We start from the raw sequence: 18,158 nt of genomic DNA on the forward strand, positions 1-18,158 counted from the left end.
AAGTGTTGTTTGTAAATGCGGCGGGATGAGTTAGAAACCGTCCCGGACTCACGTAACTTGTACAAAACGAAACCCTCGGCTCCACCTTTTATATAAAGGGGAGTCGAGGGACGAGGAGATCATCGAATCATTGTCCGCAAACCCTAGTTTTCATAATCGTCGAGTACTTTTCGGCTGAAACCTTCGAGATCTACTTGCCCTCTACTTCTAACTAAACCCTAGCCTACAATCCATAGGCATTGATAAGTTAATCCCTTGTCAATGGTCGCTTGGGCCGGTCTAAATGGGTAACTAAGTCTGGCTTTGCTGGCGTTTTTTGGTAAAAGACCGATGCGTTGCCATCGGCTCTTTGAGCGTTGACCTACTTTGACAATCGGGAAGATCAAACCGAAGCATTCTTCATTGATTAAAAGAGGGTTTTTTACAAGAAGATCCGATTGCTCACAGAAGGAAGATCTGCTACCTAATGTACTACTACTAGCCCTATTCTAGTAGTCCCTAATCTAGGGGCCGGCGCCGTCGCTGCCCTCGTCGTCGCCGTCCTCGCCGCTATCGGCGGCCGCTGCCGGCGATGTCTTCGTCGGCTGCTGCTCGAAGCCGTCGGCAGGGGCTTCTTCTTCGTCGTCGTCGTCGTCGTCCTCCGACCCTGCGCGGAAGCGCTTTGCTGGCGGGTAGTCGTCGGAGGAGGTGTCGTCCTCCGCTTCATCCTCTCCATCGTAGGAGAGGTTCTCGCCCCAGGAGAAGGCGTCGTCGTCGCTCTCTTCCTCCAGCTCCCCGTCCACGAGGAACTGGAGGTTATCCTCCCGTCGGTCAAGGAGTCGTCATCCTCCGATTCGACGGTGAGGTCCCAATCCACCTCGTCCCACCATTGTGGGGTGCGGGCCTCGTACGCCGCTATCGGGTCGTACTCCGGCGTCGGCTCGCGGGAGGAGGAGGATTGGAAGGAGAGACCCGAAGAGGCAGAGGAGGAGGAGTCCATGGTTGCAGAGGAGGGTTTTTTCCGATGGCTAATGCGGAACAGGAGGATGAGGAGGCGAACTGCTCGGGTGAGGTTAAATAAAGGAGATATAGTGGGAGATGATTCAATGCTTGGGCAGTTTTCGAGGATGCGGTGCCAAAACTGTCAAATCGTACGATGCGGAGAAGTTGAGAAGATAAGGCATCATGATTGAAGGACAACGAAGCGGTTACGCTGCGCAACGCGTAACCCGATGAAGGAAAAACGAGTGGTTTTGGAATTATTATTGCCAAAACCGAGGGGGCATGTGTTATCACCAGAATTTAGCCAAAGCAGGAGATGGGCCGTGATTGAGATGGGCTTAGAGAACATGCACATAAAGTGTCTCTGAATCGGCCTCGTGCGGGATTTTGGGCTAGATTGCCCGTGTATCTGTACATTATGGTAGATTACGTTTCAGTTTAGAATTAAGAGATAGAGTTTAGTCGTACACAGCTAGGTTTATTCCAAAGATAGAAAGTCTACGGACTATAAATATGTACCTAGGGTTATTGAGAAAGGAGGACGATCACGTTCACAACAAACCAATCTAGGCGCATCGCCACCCCTTGTTTCGAGGGTTTCTTCCGGGTAAGCGACATGCTTGCCTAGATCGCATCTTGCGATCTAGGCGATATCGGTTTATTCGTTGTTCTGTGTTGCTCGTACTGAAGCCTTGTTGATGGTGAGCAATACCGTTATCGTAGATGTTTTGGGGCTAACGTCGATACTTTTCTGATACGCTTGCTTAGCTATGCTGCCCCTCAATATCTAGCTGCCTTTGCGCCTATCTTGGGTGTAAGGGCAGCATCTTGCTTAATCTTTATTTAGTAGATCTGATCTGTTATGGTTGTTCCTTGTTCTCCAAGGATTAGTTTGATATCCGCATGGTTAGGCCACTGCAAACGGGTTGAACGATCCGAGTAGTGCGTAAGGTATGATTTGCTGATCCTAGAGGGATTGTTCCGGGAATCGACTTTGTGTTGGTTTTTAGGCCTCTTTTAGGACTAGGTTTCTATTATCTTTCGTATCTGCCAGGCTCAACTACGCGTAGGATGTTCCGATTATGCGGTGAAAGCCCTAGACTGTCGTAGATTGATTTAACTTGGTTTTGATAAAGCAGGATCCCCATGTTATCGTAAATCCAACGTGAACCATGGGTCAATCGGCTCTTTGAGCCGATTCACAGGGTAACCTGAGAGCCGATCGGGGCTCGTATTTAATGTTTACGTGTCTTCCATGCAGGAAACTAATTGAAGCAATCCATCACCTTCCTGACCAGGTATAGGTCAGGTGGCACGCCCTCGCAACAGCCAGGACGTGAGCCAGTGTCGTCCGCGTACTGAAGAATAGGACAAGGGAGATCATCAACAAGAGGGTGGAGGAGGAGCCCATCGCGCGAGGCTTGGAGAAGAAGCTGCTGGAGCACGTCAACAACAATGTTGAAGAGAAAGGTTGGCAAAGTTTTATCTCGAAATGTGTAATACTCATGTAAACCAGTGTGGAGGGAGTACCGAGGATGTGCATTGGCAAGAGATACCCATTTGCTATCATTAAGATGCAAACTTTGAATCTATAACTCTTTCAATAAATAAGGTTGTACGAATCGCTTTGATGAAAAGGCCGGGGCTTTGTTCCCCTTTTCGAAAAAAAGAAATTCCCATTTTTGTGCCGGTTTAATGGATTGTGAAGTACTCTTTTCTTAGGTGTTGATCTTCGCCATTAGAGATGCCTCTCAAGTTCGATTCTGAAATATACCTGGTTGGGAGTATCCATGATTATTTGCATTGCCAGGCTAAAACTTTTCATGATTAAGGAGGCTTTTTGTGGCGGAAATATCCATGTTTTATTCCTCAAAACAAGGTTACATTCAGCCAATAACAGCTTGGAATACATACTGGTATATGCTACATTCAACAATTGGTGTTTCCTCCACTTCTACCTTCGTTAGCTAGAAAATGAGCAACCCTATTTTGGTCGCACATGATCTTCACGAGGATATTTGAATTCATCAATGGGATGACCATAAATAGATCTATTCTTCTAGGGTACACTTCGATGCAGTGATGGCTTCATCACAAATCAGGTTGAATAAGTATTGGTATTCAAACCACTGACGTGCAAGGACCGATCCCTCCATGATAGTACTAATCTCAGACTCCAGGCTTTAGGGTCTTAGCTTCCAAGAATTTCCATTGAGCGTGACTTAATAGGGAATATATTGCTAGCCTAATATGATTTATTAGAGTGTATTGATGAGGTGGTTATATATGGTGCTTGGACAAGACTTGTTTCAGTGAAGTTTTTAGTACCAATTAGTATTTTCCTACAAATCTAAGACATGGTGCCATTAAAACAAAGGACAATCTTGCGAAGCAAATTGGCATGGTAGTAAACAATGGTGTTTCTGTCTTTGCCAAGGAGACAATTAGATATTTGTGTTCTAAGTGCAAATTCTCTACAGCTTGATCGGTTATTCAAGTTGCATAAAATTTGTCCCAACTGACGGTATATTACAAAAATGTTCGATAGCCGACTAAGAGGAATACCATCAGAATTTAAAGAACATATCCCTGTTAGATCATCGACCTTATGTAGGGCCACGTGGCTTTGCAGGAATACCGTTATGTTTCATCAATATGAAATTTCTTCTCTCGTGCTGGTCATCTACTCGTGCACACATTGGCTTCGCAGATTGGTTACGAGTGAGATCTTCATGACAACATGTGTGCCGGTCGGGGACGGAGCTAGGAATCGGTGGCGGAGCCAGAACTGGTAGAAGAGTGGTGCTAGCTTAGCTTAAGTGGAAGGAGCGAGGTTTATCATGTTTGTAGTTTACACTAAAACTGTTGTACATAGTACCTTTAGCTAGTTAGCTAGATCGGTGCTCCGCCCCTTCGCCCCGCCGGTAATGTTATTTGGAGGAGGCGAATTTAGCAAAATATTGGTTGGAGGGGCTAGATAGACAATATTTCAAAATTTAGGGATTAATCCACATAATTTTAGGGGACTCTCATAAAATTTTCCGGAGGGAGGGGCATTGGCCCCGACTAGCACCCGTAGCTCCAACCCACGATCCAAGTGGAGGGGGCTCACCATGAGACCTTTACCTACCCCATATGACGAGTGCAATCTATTCATGCAAGGGCCGATTTGTATTGGTGCTATATCGTGTTAGGCTAATTTTTCTTTGGTCGCATGTTAAGGGTTCCGCCGAACCTTATTTACCTTCATTTATGGGTTGTGTGCATATTGCTATGCAATGCCTAAGTGTATCTCTTGTTTGTATCGTCTTGGTGCGATTTTTTAGTTAATAAAACTTATTTATGATAAAATTTGATGCTCTTGTGGAACAAAAGAAAATGAGATACATTTTTTTAGAGCAAGAGAGCAAGAAATACTAGAATGCCGGCCATTGCATTGGGCTTGAATTGTATGGACCTTACACCCAAGTGGAACGAGTCCCAAGGCCTGGCCAATACTTCACTCACGGAAATGAAAAGCCCAAGTCCTAGTGAGCACAACAGAGTACTGACCTGTGGACCCATATCTGTCAGTGCCACGTGAGACCAACAAACTTCCAAATCACCAAAAGCCGCGAATTACCGGGTGCTGAACCCGGCCGCGATCCACGAACCCGCTACTCTTCCTTCCAGCGGAAGGCGCCACTTTCTTCCCAGCCCAGGCAAATATAAACCGACGCAACCAACTCCAACAATGCGCGCGCTCCGGAGGAAGCCGTGGAGGGACCCGGTTGCAAATTCAACAAAGTTCCGGGCGGGAAGATAAGATGCCGATAGAAATGCCGAGGGGCCTCCCCTTCGCCGTGGACACGTGGGGCCCCTCCTCCCGCCGCCGGCGCCACCGCTTCCTCACCCACGCGCACCGGGACCACCTCGCCGGCGCCGGGGCCGCGCCCGACGGTGGAGCCGTCGTCTACGCCACCCGCCTCACCATGTCCCTCGCCCTCCGCCACTTCCCCCAGGTTTTTTTCGATAAAGGATGCTTTATTACTTCAAAAAGCAATTACATCCAGCCTCTGCATAACCAGGATGCACACAGCCGTTTGTTGTCTTAAGTGACCAAAGTTGTAGAAAAACAAAAATAGGCGAAATACATATCGGAACGATGAATCATATAACGCCTAAGAGCTAGGTGGTGCAACTATCCGTAGACTATGCTGCCACCCATGTAGGGAAAAAGTATCCCTCGCCGTATCCCCCAGGTACCTAACCTGAAGAGTCTCTTGTTCATTTCTGGTCCTGTAAAATTGCGTTGCGTGCTGATGAGATCTCCCCGCGCCGTGGGGCGGTGATGTGCTGCAGCTGGATCAGGGGGAGTTCGTGGAGGTAGACGTGGGGAAGACGCTGGCGGTGGACGACCCCGCCGGCGCATTCTCCGTCACCGCGTACGACGCCAACCACTGCCCTGGTAAATTTCGTTTTCGCCTCTTCTGTTCTACCTGTGTTCTTTCAGCTGACCCTGCTTCAGCTAGTGTTCTTTTTAATTAGAATGAACCTCTTAGTAGATAGAAATCAAATCATTCGTCGCTGCAGTTCACGATTGTTGCTCCCTGATTAGACGCTTATGCAGTGTTCTATGAGATTTATTCAGGATGATACGGTAGAATGCGCACTGGAAATTTAGGAACAGTCTGTTAGGCTTAACCGCTTCAGCATGGCTAATGGTTGCCATTCCGTGTGATGCCAGGGGCGGTTATGTTCTTGTTTGAGGGTGAATTCGGTAGCATACTGCACACGGGGGACTGCCGGCTTACACCGGATTGTGTACAGGATTTGCCGATGAAGTACATTGCAAAGAAAGGGAAGGAAAATATCTGCCGTCTAGACTTTGTGTTCCTGGACTGCACATTCTCCAAATGCTTCCTCAAGCTACCGAGCAAGGAGTCGGCAATTCAGCAGGTTTTCCTCTGCGACTCTGAATGTGCGTTTTGTTACGTACTTGTAAGACCCTAGTTATGACTACAGGGAAGTCACCATTGAGAAATGATTCAGTGATTGCAGGTTATAGCTTGCATCTGGAAGCATCCGGATGCACCTTTTGTTTATCTTGCTTGTGATCTTCTTGGTCACGAAGAGATCCTAGTCGAGGTGTCCAGGACGTTTGGATCGAAGATTTATGTCGACATGAGAAGGAGCTCAGATTGTTATAAAGCACTGTCACTCACGACGCCTGATATCATCACTGATGATCCATCTTGTCGCTTTCAGGTATGTTAGTACATGACATTCACCCTCCTTCAATTCCATATACCGCTAATTCCAGTATTTTCAAACTCAAACCCTCTCCATATGGGGAATAGAATAGCTCCTTTTCTTTCTACTATGTCAGTTCTAACTTTTTTAACTCCTCAGATAGTTGGATTCTACCAATTATATGATAGTGCAACTAAAAAGCTTGAAGGTGCAAGGGCTAATCATCAGCCGGAGCCTTTATTTATCCGTCCGTCAACACAGTGGTATGCCTGTGGTCGAAACCAGAATCCCAGCCTAACAGAAGCTGTGCAGGACGATTTTGGGATATGGCATGTTTGCTTCTCCATTCACTCCTCCCGTGATGAGTTAGAGCAGGCGCTGCAACTTCTACAGCCTCAGTGGGTCATCTCAACTACTCCCCCATGCTTTGCCATGGAGCTGAGCTATGTAAAGAAACGTTGTTTCAAGACACATTTGGCAACTGATGACCCACTGTGGAAGATATTCAGAGATCCTCTCCAAAAGTCTGTATCCTCACCCTCATCAGTGCTCGCTTCTTCCACGCAGACAGATGAAGATTCCTCAACTTCTGTTGATAGCGACCATCCAACCCTTGGCAGTGAAGAATGCACACATTTTGATATTAGCACACTTGAACTGCAATTTGTTCCATCCCCTCCGGTTCAAGAACCAGATATTACATTGTTTGGAAGGGCAAGGTTTTGTTCTCAAGCAATTGACATAATGAAAGAAGATTTGTGCTACCAGCATATTCCTGCTGAAGAAACAGGGTTATGCACGCCGGTAGATTCGCTTGAAGATTACAGCGAAGATTTTGAAACATATTCAGGGATGGATTTGATCTCAAAGCAAGCACCAGCGTCCCAACAGGATCTTGTGGAAGCTGGACATGAGGTCCCTTCCTGTAACTGTGAAGCATCCCTAACCCTACCAGAAGCATTTACAGTTCAACCACTGCCTGATGTTCAAAGCATTGCATTAGTGGTGCCTCATAAACCTGAGAAGTCTGAAACCATGGTGGAGCCAAAATCTCCAAGCGCCGCTGAAAGTTCAAGCCCTTGCAGAGTTAGAAGGGCACAAACATCAGATTATCAAAAGGACCTTTCGTTTGTCATCGGATCATCAAAATCTTTGAATGCAAGTTTGAAGAGGTTGTACAGATCGAGGAATCTCCCTGTCCCGCGTCCTCTCCCATCATTGGTTGGACTTCTGGAATCCTCTAAACGAGTCAAAATGCGATCCAGCTCTGATTATAGTTCGTTGAATTCACGGCACAGCTTACCTTAAAGATTAAGATTGAGCTTTATACCTTTACCTTCAAGATAAGATATACAAGTATTTTATAGCATATACAACATATTGTTATTGCTATTCTTACGGTAATGGGAGTGTTGTCAGCAAAATTGCATCATTGTAAGATTAATATATCTCGAGGGTGTACATGTACTCTATGTATGGTTTTCAAATTGTTGTACAGAAAATTGGTGTAATTTCCATTGTCAGATAAATGAAAGTGACTTTGCTATACCACTTTAGGTAGAAACGGATGGCCAAACTGCTGTGTGAGCTTCATTATTGGATATTAGGAAACTCTAAATAGAATATTTTGCAACTACTTTCAGGATGGTTTTGATGTTCTAATTCATCAACAGATAGCATAATATATTCTAGCAATATAGATAATTTTATACATGGAGCAGAGTCGACATGTCACGATTCTATCCCAGAATACATCACAATCGTGTGACCAGTTGCTACAGTGCAACATAGTTCACCCGGGTGATCAGCCAAACTCAATTATTCTGAGAAGCAGACTCCTAAAATTAGATAAGATCAGTCAAGAACTCAGCAGTTCACATCCTTTTTACAATCTCTGCACCAGAAGCTCCTAAAACACAGCAATGCTAATGCAACTTAAGTCAGCGAGCTCTATTGCCACGCAGAGGAGACGATGAGTGTTTTCTCTCCCCAGCCGAAGTGAAGACCCCCATGGTCCTCCTCAAACTTGTACCTGTTGCAGTATGAGCTCAGCAGAGATCTTATTCCTCCAATGACACTGCTACTAAATGGGCGTGGAACAAAGCCAGCCATTGTCATTCTCGCCCTCCATTTCCCAGCAACTTCGTACCTAAAGCATAAACAACTTCTGTCAGGTACATGTAATTTGCAAGGTGCATAGTTTGACCAAAGAACGAGGATAATTGAAAGCAGCACTCGGAATTACCTCTCCACACGATCAGGGCCTTCACAAGCCAGGATGTTAACAATTTCTCGTGCAAGGCATTGCCTCTCCACATTCATTCTGTCCGGACTTTCCCTTGGAAGTGTTGCATCCAGTGAATCGAAAAGAGCGGAGTAGTAGTCATAAGCCTCACGGAACCTGTGAAAACCAGATGTTAGGTTATTTTTAGGAGCTCGGCAGTGGAAACAGAAACACGGAAGTCAACACACATAGTCTACAAAGGAACATAATTACTATCTAGAAAGGGTTTGGAGAAACTATCTCAATCCACAAAGAACCATAACAACTGCCACAATGGATTTCAACAATGAGATCACTAACCTTGTCTGAAATGGAGCAGTATTAGTATTGGCATCCTGCTCAACCAGGGTCACAAGCTTTGGCTCAAGGCCCTTGACCATACGGAGGAGATGGTCCCGCTCGTTCATGATCGAAACACTTTCATCAGGAAGGTGGTGCAGCTGGAACGCAAAATTCACAACTAGTGCTTCCCCAGGACGACAATCTAGCATTGCAGGTGTAACATCCCCGATGTTAGCAGCCACTGCCTTGAACTCAAAAGATATCCCACAGTCCTCCGCAAGCTTCTCCAGACGTTGCCCAATGACCTTCAGACCTCCAACAGTCCTCTGCACCGTCTCGTGATCATCCACACCAGTTATTCTCAAATGACGTGGCTTGTTTGTATCATTTTTCATAAACTGCATCAATGTAATGTACTGGCTTCCTTGGTTGATGTCAAAGTCTATGATATGCAGCCTTTCTTCGCCTTTGCAGGCTTCAAGTATAGCATAATTAGCAGCCATGAAACCAAATCGATAGCATGGACAGATTTCAAAGAGGATTTGCATTGCTGACAGCTGATACAGAGTTGGAGGATCCTTGCATGTCAATGCCTTGTAGATGCCTGTCCCTGAAGCTTCTATTCTTGCAGCAAGGCCCTCTACTAGATAAGCTGCAATCCTGTGAGAAGGGTCCCCTTGAATTGAGACCATCTGCCGGAGGTCCGTTATGATTGCCTGTGCTTCATCTACATTATATTCAGATAACGCCGTAGCACAGTCAAAGAGCAACTGCTTTGGGGTCCGTGCTTCTCCGTTGTTGCTACCTGCGCAACTAATACTTGATTCCGATTCTTTTGGAGAGTTGGGAAGCAAGACATCCTTCATGGGATCAGCCCATTCATCATTAATGCAATCCGCCTGGGAAATTTCGAACAAGATGTCATCTTCATCATCCAGTAAAGCATGCTCCAGCTCGGAAAGCTTCATTCTGATCTCGTCATCAAACTCCACTTCAAGTTCAGAACTATGATTATCTGATATAGACTGGGAGTTCTGCTGAGATATGTTGGAGAACACTGGTGAGTCTTTTGCTGCATCAGAGCAGGAGTTGGACTGATTATCCGCAACAGCCGGAGATCGGCCATCAGCCGTTGCATGGTACGGCGTTAGTGAAGCTTGTTGATTGTAAAAGGAGTTCTGAAACGTAGCAGATGGTGCTTCAGTGAAGCCCATATGTCCGAAGTCCTCAGAACTGAATGGTTCAGGGCCATAACTGAACAACTGTGAATCGGAGCCAAACCTTCTTGCAGCAAAGTTTGAGTTTGGTGCACCAAATTTATGCACATAAATATTATCTGCGTATGTCGTTGACGGGTCTACCCGCCCAACAAAAGACATAGCTTTTCTCAAGCACCGCTGGACCTGCCAAGCTTAACAGATTAAATTCAACCCAATGCACTTTCAGTGATACCTGAAATATGATAAGGAAGTATGAGCAATCTATAAAAAACACCGAGCTGAAATACACAGTGCTACTTGTAACTTCTCAGATTTATTTAATACCTTGTCAATATTATTCTATTTGTATAAAAAAGTATTGTCTTTCCTACCAAAAAGGGCGAAGTAGCACTCTCATGTAGAGTTTTATAGTGGAGTGGATTCCCTGGTTACATGCCTAACTTGTCCAAACTAAGCTATGGTCATCATACCTAACAAGCAATCCAACCAAAATCACTACTGTAGTAAATCGATGGAACTCGAATTCTGGTATAGCAAGTTGGGCACAAATTATCTTCCTTTTTGAAGTCATTCAGCAGCTAGCAAGTAGCTTGCAGGGCATGGCAAGCAACTAAGTCCGACGAAAAACTAATCCTAGAATTAGTTGTAGTATTGGGCTGGTTAACTTTGAACAGAGACTTGACCAGCCATTTGCTGTCTTTAAGAAAACCTAAGTAATGCTAACTGCTATTACCTAAAACTAGGTCACCTGGGAATTATTAGCATACAGCTGAGGCAAAAATATCATCAAAATACAGCTTATCTGAACCACAAAAATATATTATTTTTTCCGGTGAAAAATCCAAACAGCATGACATGCTCGCCAAAAAAGGGATAAATCTGCAGAAGTCGTGCTCGAGCTCTGACTTGTTCAACCAGAGAACTTCTCAAATCGGTTCAGGTGCACGCAAAAACTCGAAATCTGGGAGGATCCCTTCGTATCAGATCAGCGGGCATGCCAATTCACAGACCCCAATACAGCCCGAACAGGTCGGGTTGTGCACGCAACACAAAAACCATAGCTTGACCGTACACGAGGGACGCTCCCCAAGCATCACAGGCACAGAAGAAACATGTATACCAATACCAAAGAACTCTGGCCAGACCAAACCGCCCCCGTAAAACCCAACAGGTAAGGCAATCAGACGGTACGGGAGCAAGAACTCAGAAGATTAGGCCCTGCAGACAAAGAGACAGGAAGAACTCACGGTCACGGGGTAGCTGATCAGCCGGACGGCGCGGCACGGCGCGAGGATAGGCGGAGACCGGACAGAAGAGCGGCAGCGGCGACGGGAATGGGGAGAGGAGAGGGAGCAGGAGGAGGAAGAGGAGGACAAGAAAGGGGATGGGTTGGGTGGGTTGGTTGGTTGGGGGATAGGGAGTGGGGGCAGCAAAGTCCGAAATGTCATACGGTGGGACGCGGTCACTGCGACGACCGGCGGCTCGGCCCCGGGATCCTCTGTGCACACGAGAAACACAGGCGCTGTTTTTTTTTTTTTTTTGTACAGGACGAGCGACTTTGACGAAGTGTCTCTCCTTGCATGCCTCGATCGCGGCTAACTGTTGTAGGCAAGAAGTCAACGCCCGTGCCATTGCAGGCGTTTGCTTTTGGTGTTTAGGGTTTGCAACTTAGCATGGAAGTATTCTGGAAATCTGCTAGGTTGATACTGTTTTATTGATTAGAAATATCACATATGCACCGTTAGATCATCTCTAGCAGGCCATTTCAATCTGCGACCTTTAAAACACTAATATACATGCCAGCAAATCACATTTGTCACTCCTAAATTTGCTTTCACGAAAAAAAATCCGTAAAAGAAACTACAAATGCAAATGTGTCTCTAAGGGGCCCACGTGTTGGTGACCTTTAATCTTTTTTTCCTACCATTTCTCTTTTTTTCTCCTTCTCCCCCTGCATCGCGATGAGGCTGCCTCTGACGTTGCGGTGCACCTAAAGATGGCAATGGAATGGGTTTGAACGGATACACCAAAATTAAATTCTCACTATGCCCCGCCCACGAGGGTATCCATGGGCATGTATATCGCTGCAAATCCAAACCCGACGGATATCTCGGTATCCATGGATATCCATGGGTTTACGCACTATATACATCAACAAAACAACATTTTAGCATAAAAGCAACAGTTGGCCAACATTTCATCAAACCAATATCAGCAGTAATTATATGAAGATGATACATCATGAAAGAGTTCTTGGGAATACACCCTAGAGGCAATTTTGTATGATGTAATTCCCAACGTATTCATGAAGACGTTGAACTCGTCCTTGTATGAACATTTCATATGTTTCATCGAGTACGTGATTCGGCTATGCATCATAAATAACGCATATGGCACTCTTAGATTCACGTATCTTGCGTCTCTATACTCATGGGCGGACCTAATACACCTATAGCCATTAGGGTGCTCAGCACCCTACCCTTGTTCAAAAAAAAAATTACACCTATAGCCTAGGTGGCCGCCCATGGTTGCCATGGATGGTTTTTTAGTCCAAAATTTATCAGCTCAATCTTGTTTGCCACTACTATGCACCGTTATACTATCCCGTGAGGTACACACCACCCAGGCTGGCCATATATTGTCCATGTTGCTTTTTCATTTGGGTATTCCCGTATAGTAGCCAATTAAGGATTGTATTAGTTTTTATTTATTTTTGAAGTATTTGCTCTTCGAAGACATAGTTGTTGAGTCTATAATGTAGCAGTAGGTTTAGTACCACATAGTCAAGGCTTATAAGACATTTTCATTTGGCTGTGTTCTCGTACAGTAGGCGAGGAATGTATAAGTTTTTCTTTATTTTTGAAGTATTCGCTCTTGGAAGAAGGTTTGTTTTAGTAGGTTTAGTACACATAGTCAAAGTCACTGTGGAGAAAAAAGAGGGAAGCATACAATCTTCCATTAGTTTCCTAATCCAGTGGAAAGCGACACCATGATCTATTTGGTTATTTTGAAGCAGCCAATTATAGGAGTAGCCTCAAAAAACAAGCATGCATGCTCTTAATCGAAAAACAATTTGTACATCAAATAACTGCAATTGGGAACATTGCCGTGTTGCCCAGAAATTTCCCTATGTCAACTCAGACAAAGCGCGCGTCACTTGTATATTTTTGTCATATGGTTCGAACATGTTCGTATGATGATAGACTTTGGTAGTATTTGCATTGACTCTTGGACTTGGTCTGGTCTAAAAGCCACACAGCGTTGAATGGAGATGCTTGCCTACAAATGATCCTATCCATTTGGTAGGGAAGTTTCGCAATCGCAAGTCCGCAACATATCCTACCAAACCAAACCCCAAAGCTAGCTTAATGATCATTTCAAGGGCCCAGAATTGAAATGATGGAACGGTTTAACGAGTTTGCTATCCCGCCAGATAACCTAGTTCTAGAAGCTACAACTGTAGAAGTGTGCGACCGACGATTTTAACTTTCCAAGACTTGAAATAGTAATCCCTCCGTCTCAGTTTACTAGTCTTTCTTGTATCTCTAGGTTGTCAATTTAATATATATAATTTAAATTATATAATATAAAAATTATATCATTAGAAAATAGAACATCTAAACTTTCTAATGATATAATTTTTATAACATATAACTAATGCTAACTTGATTAAATTTGCGATCTAGAGGTACGCGCACGCCTAATAAACTGTGAGAGAGACGAAATTTGTTGTAAGTTGGCGAGTGGGGAGAGAGATTAAAGTATAAGTAATACACGAAAAAATTGTATTCCCATGTTTCTAACTCCAAATTTGCCATGACCTTCGTTTGGAAGGTTCCTTTAGGTTAATAAATGGCAGTCTAGGCGTAAGAACATCACGGTCAATAAAGGCCCCCACCTTGACTTTTGGATTGATAAGATCAACACCTCCGGGGGGCCTCATGAGTCACGACAAACAACATCTCCGAGTTTGTGGATTTATGGTCAAGGGTTTATGAGGTCTACCTTACCGAGGGCACTCTGGATGACATCAAATGGAAGTTCACCAACTCGGGAGTCTACACGGCGGTGACGGCATACAAGGCCCAATTTGAGGGCATGAACTTTTCTCCTATGCCTGAGGCAGTGTGGAACAATCGTGCTCCTCCTAAGTGCAAGCTTTTCGTGTGGCTCATGTTGCGAGCTCGTGTTTGGACAGCTGACCGGTTGCAAAAGCGTGTGTGGTCAAATTGCGGGGTTTGCCAATTATGCAAGAGGGAACCCGAGTCCACGATGCACCTCCTCTTCAAATGCCGTTACTCCATGTGGATTTGGAACTCTTTACTCTCTTTGCTTGGGATCATCTCGAGTCGACACCTACACTTGGTCTAACTTCAAGACGGTCGAAGATTGGTGGCTTCGCTTCATCTTGGTCAATGGCAATAGAAGGAAGTTCTTCGCGTCACTCATCATCTTACCTCTTGGGAGATTTGGAACGAGCGCAATGCGAAGGTATTCTCGTAAGGTATCCACCATGCCGGTGGTTTTTGTATCTAAAATTAAGGAGAGGCGGCTATATGGAGCGCGGCGGGTGCCACACACTTGGGTTCTATCATGCCGCGAGAGTGTTCCTTTTGTATCCTGAGTTTTCACTCTGCTTGTAACAAACCATAACTCTTTTTTATTCAATAACTAGGGCAAAGCTTTTGCTCCCCTTCAAAAAAAAGATGGCACTCCACATAAATTGTGTCTTAGTTTCCTGCGATTTTATTGTCGTTGTAGTAGTTATTTCCTTTGGAAGACCTCAATGAGTAGAAAACGGAGCTATCCCAACTGTGCCTAAATGAGCTCTGATCCCGACTTTTCTAGACAGCTCTGATTGTGATTTGTGAGCCTTATTTGGAGTGTATCAGTATCACCATGTCTGTTTGAGATGCATATCTCAGCGACCTTGAAATTCCGGAAGATTACTCTTCAAGTAAATATAGCCTCTCAATGTTACTCCAAGTTCTAGATTTTTTTTTTACAAAGAGCATATCAGTATCACCATGTCTGTTTGATTTAAAAAAAATACTGGTTCTGTCTTGTTGTTTCATGAGGTGACATTTTTATTCTACCAGTCATTTCTCCCCAAGGAGCACGGTAGAAAATTAAGCTAAATTTGCTCCATTATCCGCCGTCGCTCTCTCCCCGGTGTGAACGGCAGCTTATTCCGCTGATTCCGGGCAAGCCACACCATGCAAAACCACGAACACTCCCTATCATCCCGTGTGCTTTCCAGCGAAACATTGGGCACTAAAATATGCGTACTACGTAGCTACTCTAGACCCGTGTGATGTGTGCGGCGTGCTGCTGTCGCGCGGAAGATCGATCGAGATTAGGACGCGCCTGGAATGTCGTTTCGTCGGTCGATGGAGGTCCTTTTTGACTCTCTTGTCTTCCAATCCTTTACGCGGCAGATAACACCGATCGATCGAGAAGCTAGGCACTTAGCCATTGCGTTCGTGATGTTGCCGTGTGTGTGACCCTGTTCGTCAAACGCGTAGATACGCGCGCATGCAGATGCAGCTGGTGCGTGCCAATCATTCAACGCATGCTTGTGTTCTTCACTTGCTTGATTTATATCCTTTTTTTCTTTTCTCTTCGCGGAGACATCTGCTCCTCGAAAGACGTTTTCCCTCCATTTTGTAAATAAATCCACACAGCGGAGTTGATATAAAAATTCAATTCGGCGCTCGTTGTATATATTATGCTCGGCCCTTGTTGTATATGCTCCCTCCACCCAAAAAGATATACTTCTAATTGTCAAAAAAAAAAAAAACATACATCTCCCAGCTGTACCACAATTTTTTCTCAGATGTACATCTCGATAGTCTACGTGCGTTCATACAATTTCACGAAAAACTAATATGTTTTGTGATCAATGTAAAACTACAAACATGTCTCACAAAAAGTCATATTCTTATCATCATTTTTTTTACAAAGCCCAAACGACAAGTGGATTTTTTATGAAAAGACTATGTGCGCACATAGCATGTGAAGATGTTCACGTGAATTTTTCATTTGAAATTTCTTTATATTTTAAAATATATCAAAGATGCCTTTCGAAATAAAAGGAGCATATGCACCCAAGAGCCAACAACATCACTCCCGAGAAAATCTTCTTACAAAACAGATCGAAGATAAAACATAAAAGTATAGGAGCAATCATGCCCCAAAGAAGCACTCGAGACAACTAACGAGAGGTGACACCACGTCTCCTTGTGAAACAACCGAACATCGTCACACCACCCACCAGTGCGCTATTGTCGGAAAGGGTCGCTTGCCCTCTCGCTCCGGGCCATGGAGTGCCGATCCGGATAGTAGACAACGAGGACGAAGAGTGGTGATAACATTTTCACATGTATATGATAGGAGACCGTTGAGATGCCTCCCGCCAGCGTCATACGAGCCTCAAGATAGGATCCAAACTTGCCCGCTGATGACAACGGAGCGAGACCAAAATGACCATATAGCTCCACAATGACACTCCGAGGAGGGTAACAACGCAACACGCTGATTGTTTTCAGCGGAGCCGCGATGAGGAGAAGGTGACCACAACAACGCCTCCAAGAGAGTTACAGCACCATCAGGCATCGCCGCTGCCGAAGCTGGAGTGCTTTGTTTTTAGCCAGAAAAACCTAGTTGCGTCACATCCGGTACCCAAATCGCCCGCTTGCACCAAGTCGGGGCCTCCCCTGGTTTGTTCTAGAACATGAGAAAATCTGAGCCAAGAGTGCTTGCTAGATGCATCGGGCGTGTGCGCGCTGACGATGTTGCATGCCGCTTGCGTTCCACGGCATGGGTCTCTATGATCAATCGTGCCGTTGCGTGCGACGCATAGCCCCATCCGCGTTGCATACATCGATCTCTTTCGTGCGTGCAAGAATACAAGATCGAACGGCGGCAATAATCGGGCCACAAGTGGCGCCCATCCTTTGTGTGTCGTCAGGCGCTTCGGCTGGTTGAGATTTTCGGGTACCTAGCTTGTTTCGAGGCGGTAGAGCAACGGATAAGGCTTCTCCTCGTCAGCCGATTCCAGGTCATGTCGACGGCGACGGACAATCTGATAAGATCTACGGCGCCGTCCGAAACATGTCGCCGCGCTGGGATCTTCTTCGCGGTGTGGACAGCACGCAGCCTAGTACAGTACGTGGTTTATTTCTCACACAAATGGTTTCCTTGCGGTTTTTAAAATGAGGGTATGGCAGCAGAGAGCTGGGTTGCAAAGTCGCGCCATCTCTCAACAATGTTCAGATCACAGTTTCTAGAAGAGAATAACGGACTGTGTTTTTTTTCTAAGAAATGGGAAAAAAAGGGTGTTGCGTACGAGCGGCAGGCCTGGTCGGCGCGGACCAGGCGCCCCACACCCCCAGGCGGGTTGTTGGGCCGACCCAACATTTTCACTCCTTTTATTTTATTTATTTTATTTGCTTTTTGTTTTTTCCCTTCTATTTTTCTTTTTACGTTTTTCAAAAGCTGATTCTTTTTAGACCTGATTTTCTAAAATCTGGAATTTTAAAATTTTAGTTTTTTCTAAAATTTAAATATTTTGAAAATTTGAACATATTTCGAACTTGAACATTTTTCAGATTTTTTTTTCGTAATTTCAACTTTTTTTAGATTAAACATTTTTCATATTTTTTTAATTTTTTGTTCGAAATTTGAACATTTTCGAACATCAACATATTTTAAATTTGAATTTTTTTAAAAAATTTGATTTTTTAAAAAGTTCATTTATGAACGTTTTCTAAATATGAACGGTTTTCAGATTTAAACATTTTTAAATTTAAACATTTTCTCAATTTGAACAATTTTTAAAATTAAAAGTTTTCAAATCTGAAAAATAAATATAAACAAAACAGCAAACAGAAAAGAAAAAGAGAAAAAGGAAATAGAAAAAGAAAACAGAAAACAGAAAAGAGAGAAAAAATAGAAAAAGCCTACCTGGGCAAGGCCCACACCCGCGCGGGGGTGTGCGGTGGCCGGTAGCCAGCGACCTGATCGGTGTATAGGTTTCCCCGGTATCTGGGGCCTGCTCCAAAGGTGTCCCAACATAGGGCCGTGGATCGGCCCGCAAATCCTGGAGCTTGCACCGCAATCCCTGTTGCTGTTATGGGATTAGCCCATTTATCCTTCCG

General features: G+C 44.7%; 2 protein-coding genes across 2 annotated transcripts; one reads left to right on the forward strand and one right to left on the reverse strand.

Annotated features, from left to right (window-relative positions):
- The first annotated feature begins 4,787 nt into the window (after positions 1-4,787).
- Positions 4,788-7,761, forward strand: LOC124667741 (5' exonuclease Apollo-like). Its single transcript, XM_047204995.1, has 5 exons — positions 4,788-4,982; positions 5,323-5,428; positions 5,708-5,919; positions 6,022-6,228; positions 6,373-7,761. Exons 1-5 carry the CDS (start codon positions 4,788-4,790, stop codon positions 7,519-7,521), a joined length of 1,869 nt encoding a protein of 622 aa, XP_047060951.1. The 3' UTR covers positions 7,522-7,761.
- Positions 7,762-7,875: 114 nt separating this feature from the next.
- LOC124667742 (scarecrow-like protein 1) lies at positions 7,876-10,195 on the reverse strand. The gene is made up of 3 exons (XM_047204996.1): positions 8,798-10,195; positions 8,459-8,614; positions 7,876-8,362 (listed from the first exon to the last, which is right to left on the reverse strand). The coding sequence occupies exons 1-3, from the start codon at positions 10,156-10,158 to the stop codon at positions 8,164-8,166; spliced, it is 1,716 nt and encodes a 571-aa protein (XP_047060952.1). The 5' UTR covers positions 10,159-10,195; the 3' UTR covers positions 7,876-8,163.
- Between the last annotated feature and the right edge of the window lie 7,963 nt (positions 10,196-18,158).

This window comes from Lolium rigidum, chromosome 6 (assembly GCF_022539505.1).
Source record: "Lolium rigidum isolate FL_2022 chromosome 6, APGP_CSIRO_Lrig_0.1, whole genome shotgun sequence".
Classification (NCBI taxonomy): Eukaryota; Viridiplantae; Streptophyta; class Magnoliopsida; order Poales; family Poaceae; genus Lolium; species Lolium rigidum.

Coding starts and splice junctions, on each gene's coding strand:
- LOC124667741 (XM_047204995.1), top strand. CDS start 4,788: ATGCCGATAGAAATGCCGAGGGGCCTCCCCTTCGCCGTGGACACGTGG. Junction 4,983..5,322: donor CCCTCCGCCACTTCCCCCAG/GTTTTTTTCGAT, acceptor GATGTGCTGCAG/CTGGATCAGGGGGAGTTCGT. Junction 5,429..5,707: donor CGACGCCAACCACTGCCCTG/GTAAATTTCGTT, acceptor GTGTGATGCCAG/GGGCGGTTATGTTCTTGTTT.
- LOC124667742 (XM_047204996.1), bottom strand. CDS start 10,158: ATGTCTTTTGTTGGGCGGGTAGACCCGTCAACGACATACGCAGATAAT. Junction 8,615..8,797: donor ACTGCTCCATTTCAGACAAG/GTTAGTGATCTC, acceptor TGGTTTTCACAG/GTTCCGTGAGGCTTATGACT. Junction 8,363..8,458: donor GGCCCTGATCGTGTGGAGAG/GTAATTCCGAGT, acceptor TTTATGCTTTAG/GTACGAAGTTGCTGGGAAAT.